This window comes from Dendropsophus ebraccatus, chromosome 5, assembly GCF_027789765.1.
Source record: "Dendropsophus ebraccatus isolate aDenEbr1 chromosome 5, aDenEbr1.pat, whole genome shotgun sequence".
NCBI classification, from domain to species: Eukaryota; Metazoa; Chordata; class Amphibia; order Anura; family Hylidae; genus Dendropsophus; species Dendropsophus ebraccatus.
Genome location: NC_091458.1, coordinates 11,361,044 through 11,368,220, shown reverse-complemented (window position 1 = coordinate 11,368,220; position 7,177 = coordinate 11,361,044). Strand labels below are relative to the sequence as shown.

The 7,177-nt window shown below is 40.3% G+C and overlaps 1 protein-coding gene across 1 annotated transcript; it reads left to right on the top strand.

The window, feature by feature from the left end:
• The first annotated feature begins 1,437 nt into the window (after window positions 1–1,437).
• LOC138794047 (olfactory receptor 52E8-like) lies at window positions 1,438–3,216 on the top strand. Its single transcript, XM_069972813.1, has 4 exons — window positions 1,438–1,495; window positions 1,604–2,153; window positions 2,250–2,397; window positions 3,100–3,216. Exons 1-4 carry the CDS (start codon window positions 1,438–1,440, stop codon window positions 3,214–3,216), a joined length of 873 nt encoding a protein of 290 aa, XP_069828914.1.
• Window positions 3,217–7,177: the final 3,961 nt, after the last annotated feature.

Here is a 7,177-nt window from a genome sequence, read left to right as displayed (position 1 = left end):
ACAGGCAGCAGACACTGGGCAGGAATCATGGACAGGAACTGAGGGCAAAAATCATGGGCAGCTGGAATCACACACTATGGCAAGCATACAAGGAAGCCTGGAGCATGCGCCCTTAAATAGGAAAAGGCTGGAGCCTGCAGTCAATTTAGGGCATGCTGGCCCTTTAAATTTAGAGCAATCAGTGTTTTCCCTCAGAGGCGGGACACACATGCCAGGCAGAGGACAAGAATGGGACCAGATGCGGCGCCTGTAGAGGCAGGTGTAGATGTAGAGGCAGAAGAGATGGCAGCACTGGGCCTCTGCATACAGGCTCCGTTGTCCACAAAGCACATAGAGCTTTGCAAAAAATAGCCAGATATCCCTCTGGGAAGGGCTTCGCCAAGGGGTTGCTCCTGTAGGGAGACCACCAAAACCATCATATTAAGTGGCCATGTAAGTTACTGTAATGACAAGTGAAAAACTAAGGCCAGGTACCACAGAGAGCTGTTTCAGGGTGTTGTCCCTCATCAGTGTGGAGCAGGATTTTGGCTAGGTGGGAGCAATGCCTAGTAGAGTCATACAGGAAACAGTTCACTGATCTCAGGGAGACCAGCCAAAGAAAACATTGTCAGATATTTCTATTTCCCAGGGAGCAATGCACTTAGGATTTCACTGTATTAAGTGCTTTAACCGACAGCGTCCTCTTTGGCTTGTCTTCCTGAGATCAGTGATCTATTTCCCATAAAGCACATAGAGCTGGAGAAGCGGCGTCCTGGAGCATGGGCAGCCACCGTTATACATTTTATCGTTAGATCAGCAACAAGTGACATGCAAGTGAAAAAGAACCAGGATTAGCAGCGTATTGGCGGGAATGGGCCAAAGGCCTTACAGTAAATTTTTATGGAATATGGGTGGGGGAAGGGTATACAAAAATACTGGTAGGTATAGAAGGAGGCCCAGATCCAGATGTAACTATAATTACAAACCTGGGCAACGCCAGAAAGCTTCTAATACTGGCCACTATTAAGAAACTGTATGATGCATCACGTACAAAGTCCTGATGCTGGATGACGTCAAGATTTGTGTGCTTGATCCTAAAGGCAAGATGAGTTGGGACAGGGAAGGTGGGCTACTGCCTTTACATTTGAATATTAATAGAATTTAAAATTTGAACCCCCTCAAAAAAGATTTCCATCTGAAGAATTAAAAATAGTGGAAAATATATAATTACATAAGCTTCTACACCCCTGCCCCTATAGAGTACAAAAGAAAATCTACTTTTCAAATAATCAGCAAATTTATTCTTCATTACTGTAAAACAACATGGAAATCTGTCGGGATTAAATCATCCTACGAAGAATTCCCAGCACAAGAAGACATATAAGAAGAACCTGATGTACAGTAGTGGCTCAGAGATGACATACACACTGACACTTACATCCTCCTGTATCTCCCATCATGACGTTACTACAAGACGAGTCAGGGCCGAGGATGGAGAACATGTCCAAGGACGGAAGTTCATTTGTGTTTCTAAGACTTTTGGAGTTGGATGGATATTGGATCCTTTTTTCTATTGTAGTTTCTGGTGTGTATGTTATACCCACATTGTTGTGTTCTCTGATAGTCTACGTTATATGGGTTGAGGAAAGTCTCCATGAGCCAATGTACTTCTTCATTTGTAATCTTCTCCTCAATGGTGTCTTTGGAAACACTGTAATATTTCCTCAGATCTTTGTCCATTTACTGGTAGGATCTTCCACCATATCATTCTCTGGATGTATCACTCAGGCCTACTGCGTAGAAAGCTATGCTGCTGTGGAAATATTAACATTCACCACCATGGCCTATGACCGATATTTAGCGGTGGGAAACCCTCTGAGATACTCCTCCATCATGACAAATATAAAAGCTTTGAAATATATTGGTGGGATCTGGGCTCTTATCTTAACCCTTGTGTTGATGGCTCTTATAATGGCCGCTAAACTCACCTTTTGTGGGGTCAATATCAATAATATATACTGTGAAATTAAATCTATCGTAAGACTGGCTTGTGAGGACACCCCATTAAATAACACCTTTGGACTTGTAGAAAAGCTGGTTGTCCTTTCGATCTGTGTAATGATTATCATCTATTGTTACATTGCTACACTGGTGATTTGCCTGAAGACCTCCGGGTCAGCATCCCACAAGGCCATCCATACCTTGGTCTCCCACATCATCACTTTTTCCTTCTTTATGGCTACCTCATGCTTTGTTTTTCTACGTTACAGGCTGAATATTGGGGATATTTCTGTCACGGCTCATATTTTACTCTCCATCGCTGGTGTTTTTACCTCTGTCACTGTTAACCCCATTGTGTATGGGCTAAGGACAGAAGCTCTAAAACTAAGACTAGCTAATAACTTACAGAAAATGAATGTATGTAAGAACTTTTCTGCATGAAAATAACTACAGTCCATGTATTCAGAGAGGACATCATACGATTTAAGAGAGCTTTATAAATCAGTGCCAGTAATTGAATGGTGACCCCCCCCCCCCCCCCCCCAAAAAAAAAAAAAAAAATGTCAATGGGTCAAAAAAGTTCACCCTTTTTTATTTATTTAACTTCTCTAATCTTTTTGTATTTGTGTTATTTCTTGTCAATGTTTATGTACATGTGATGAAGTAATGGTTTCATACTGTAAAGGGCAACCTTATAGCTGTATTGGCGCCTGGTAGAGAAGCTCTGGTTGGGAGCTCATGATGCCGAACCCCCAAATCACTTGAAAAGTGATAAGTTTATTGTTTATTGCCTCAGGCGGCAGTTTTACAGAACGCCCAAACTGCAGCATCTATGGAGGTGGCTATAGATTATAATATGCATGAAAGGGATCAGTGGAGCCTTGGTTGCGATTGGGGTCACTTGGTAGGTGGGGGGTTGTTGCACCATTTCAGGTTTTGCCTCAAGCAGCAGAAAACCTGTAATCGGCCCTGAAGGCCACAATCTATTTCAGATAACAGAGACTTGGTTGCTGTGCGGATGACTACTTTATGTTTGTTCTCTCTTTCAATATTTTAATTGAATTTAAAAATATAAACAATACAAAAAGTATAAACAATAAAGTAACTTTTTGGTTCCAGAACTTGTGTCGAGCGGAGATGGCAAACTGTTCGGCACCGTACTTTGAACCCAAAAGCTCAGCCTTCAACTCTCCATGGCTACAAAAGTTGGATGCAGCAGAGGGAGTCCAGCCATAGTGTTTTCCAGAACTCCTTAGGGCTGCATATACTTTTGTAGCCGTGGGGAGTCAAATGCTGAGTGTTTGGGTTCAGAGAATGTTGCTGAACAGTTTGCTATCTCCGCTCAACGCTATCCTTTGTTGGACCGATGGGCCATATTACTCAGCATTGACTAGAAGTCTCACAACTCATCTAGCTGGAGGAGGTTGCTAGGAATGTTGTGAGCCCAAGAAGGGAAACCACATTAGGTTTATGAAGATGCTGCAGTTTGGGTCATCCATGTTTGAAGGGCAAGTATTGGGAAGTGTGACCTGAAGGGTTTGCCTAGTTAGGCCGGGGGGTATCATAAAGAAGGGCAAGGAATTGGCTAGTTGTCTGTGTTGTCTGGGGTTTAGGACTGAAGGTTTTTAGCTATGGAGGTGGAGAGTTTGCAGAGTTTGGTGCAGAGTTTGGTCATTATGAGGGTAAAGGATAAATACAGTATATATTTAAAGGGGTTATTTAGCACTACAAAAACATGGCCACTTTTGCCTCGCTCTTGTCTCCAGAGCAAGGCAAAAGTAGCCATGTTTTTTGTAGTGCTGGATAACTCCTTTAACTTGTTTAGCTTTAGCTCAGTGGGTTGTTAGGTTAATGGGTACAACACAGTTTTGGGAACTAGGCCTAAACCTGATAAAAAAAGAGTATTGTGGTTATTACCCTTATAGGCACCAAAGTGTAACTAGTAGGTTGACCCATAGAAGCTTGGGAGAACGAAGTAGGGGAGTAGTTGAAAGGTTGACCTTTGGTGGAGAGTCACTCTTATTCTGTTGGGTTGATCTGAAGTCGATGCTCTTAGAACACTGCCAGGTTGGAAGTGATTCCTGAAAACAATGAGAATTTGTAAATTAAAGAAATATCAACTTTTTTTTTACAATGTTTCCTGTTTATTGGATGGGTCAGGACAAGTGTATCAATGTATAAATCATATATATATATATATATAATCCCCTTGTGCCCGATCCCCCCACACTCAAGCTTTTATTTTAGTCAGATGCCCCCCACAGTCAGATCTTCTACTTCTTTTCTTTCTTTTTACTATTTTCTAGTCATTTATCAATCCAAGGTTCTGTTCATATGTTCATTGATATATTAATTCCATCTATTATCATTCACATCCATTTATTTATTTATTTATGTTCATTGATATATTAATTCCATCTATTACCATCCATATCCATTTATATATTCATGTATTTTAATTGCTGATACACAATTTGCTCTGTATGCATCCACACTAATATATGCATCCACTCACCTTTTTATTTTATTCCGATTTCATTTCATTCTACTTTTATTGCATTGTATTGTATTCTCTCTTTTTTTTTTTTTTTTTTTTTACAATAAATATCCACTATCAATTCCAGTAAAGATTTTGGACTACATCTTTAATTGACTGTCCAATCACAGGAGGACTGTCCCTTTAAATATTGATGATCTTCCATACCACCATTAGCTGCTGAGGAAAAAGCCAAGAAAGCTTTGAAACGCGTCCAGCTTTATACTACTATTTGAACTTTTTCATATTCCCAATATCCATATATATATTCTCAAATATCCATTTACCACTACAACAAGCGAGCATACCAGCATTCTGACTTACCGCCTAATGCCCACGAGGTTCAGCGAGCAACAAGCGCTACTACGCATGTGCACAACCAAGTCAGTGATAAAAGTGAGTGGTGTCCAGTGCCAGCTGTCAAAAGAACTTCATCCACGGAACAGCACAGAAGCACTGAAGAGACGGTCAGCATCAGAGACGTCCAGCAACAGCTTCGGAAGCGGTGAGCGGTGCTTGTAGCACCAAACATCTTCTTATCTGCATATCCATCTCCTGCTCCGTCAGTAAACCTTATCTGTTACAGCGGGATTCATTGAGCTACAAGTCTGCCATAAGACGCTACATTCCTGAACACGCTCTGTTGTCACAGCTATTACAACTAATTACAGCTGACTCCGGTACTGTCAGGATCCATCTGCACACCAACTCACCACTGACTTTTGGAATTTATGATTTTGATTCCATCTCTATCAACTTTGACAAAGAGATTCATCTTTACCACTGCATGTCACCAAATGACATTGTCAGATGCACTTTGAAATTACCGGTATATGCCCGCAACTACAAATATAAAGGATACGGAATATGAACTAATATCCATTTCCAGCAATATATTTTTTCTTACTACTAATATTGCTGTAATACTTGGTCAACATCCATAAACAGACCAACTCCCATATATTTATCTATTTTTACATTTTTATTTATTTTTTATATTTATTTATTTATTTATTTATTTTTCTTATTTTATTCATTCATATATTTTCCATTTTTTCATTTTTCATCACACTTTTTTTTTTTGCATGCAGGCATAGAGTACTCATCAATGTTATACGTTTATTATTGACTGTTTTTGCAGGTTTTATCAATTAATATTGTTTTTAGTCTATCTTTTATCTAGTTTATAATACTGTTGAATAAACACTTTAATCTTAAACATACCTACCTCTCTGTCTTTCTGGAGGACCTGGCTATATCATTCTTTTTCTGTTTGTTCATCTCTCCTAGGGTATAGGAGCCCCTTCAGGTTAACCTCGTTAGACTTAATAGACAGTTGATCTCGCACTTACATTCTAGTTTTTCATTTATAAATCATATATGTTTATATATTTGTTGTGGCTTCAATTTAATAAAATTAATTTATGAAAAAAAGTCCCTTTTTGTCTTTTTTTTTTTTAAAGTATATTTAAATTAGGCCCTTTTCACATTTCTGTTTATTTTGCCTGCGACCCATGGATTTCTATGGCCCCATACACACATCTGTAGGTGTTATGGGTCCGTATTGGGGTCATGATTAAGGTCACGATTGGGCAGCCATTGCATGCACATCCATAGTGTGGTCTGTTATTTTGATAGTGGTCTGTAGACATTTGTTACCTGAGTCTAGTCGTAAACTGGATTACACAGTCCTGGGGACCAGGGATATTTCAATATAACCCCCATAATCGCTTTGCCAGGGCAGATAGCAATAGGATAAATAAGGTCTTTCCCCCTGTCCACAACATGATTGGCATTGATCACGGGCTAAAGTCTGCTCTAGTACTGTATGTGATAATGCAGTCATAGCTTCTATTCCCAGCATGGTCACCACAGGATGGGACAAAGTGGGAAAAGGTTCATGTGAAAGTCACTTATTCTCCACTGGATAGGGGATAAATGTGTGACCGACTGTTGGAACCACTGGACAGGGGATGTATGAAAGGAACCACCACATACTTCATGGAAAGTAGGAAAGCATTGACAAAAGTATGAGGTGGGACCTAATAAAATATGAAATGAGACAAAATAGACATAATATAACAAGTGGAGATCAATGCACATAACGGTTGGACATAATGCATGGTACTCTAAATTGTGCTAAAGACAATGAGTAGTAAACAATCAATATATAACGGAATTTCAGTAATTTCCCCTACCTTCATAGTTACGACCCACCAACGTTTGCGACCGTTTTAAATGTTAAAAAATTGGTCCTATTTCTTAAGAGTGTACAATGACATCTCAAAATTACGGGAGGCTGTCTACATGGTAAGTGCCTCCTCTTTCTCCCAGTCTTGCTGGGAGCACATGGAATGAGTCATGTCAAACTCTGGCCCGCGGGCCCGTGGTGTCATAATTTTGGCCCGTCAGGCAATTCAGAGTTTGAATTACATCTGGCCCGCCATGGCTACTATATAAGAGACTATAGGGGAGGGCTGGCTACTATATGAGAGAGTATGGGGGAGGGCTGGCTACTATATGAGACTATTGGGGAGGCCTAGCTACTATAGGGGACTACTGGGCAGGGCTGGCTACTATATGAGACTATGGGGGAGGGCTAGCTACTATATAAGAAACTATTGGGGAGGGCTGGCTACTATATAAGATACTATGGGGGAA

What these genes read in the sequence shown, in the direction of transcription:
- LOC138794047 (XM_069972813.1), top strand. Translation starts at nt 1,438, where the DNA reads ATGACGTTACTACAAGACGAGTCAGGGCCGAGGATGGAGAACATGTCC. An exon ending in GAACATGTCCAAGGACGGAA is followed by an intron (nt 1,496 to 1,603) that starts GTTCATTTGTGT and finishes GTTCTCTGATAG; the next exon opens with TCTACGTTATATGGGTTGAG. An exon ending in ATAACTTACAGAAAATGAAT is followed by an intron (nt 2,398 to 3,099) that starts GTATGTAAGAAC and finishes TTTTGGTTCCAG; the next exon opens with AACTTGTGTCGAGCGGAGAT.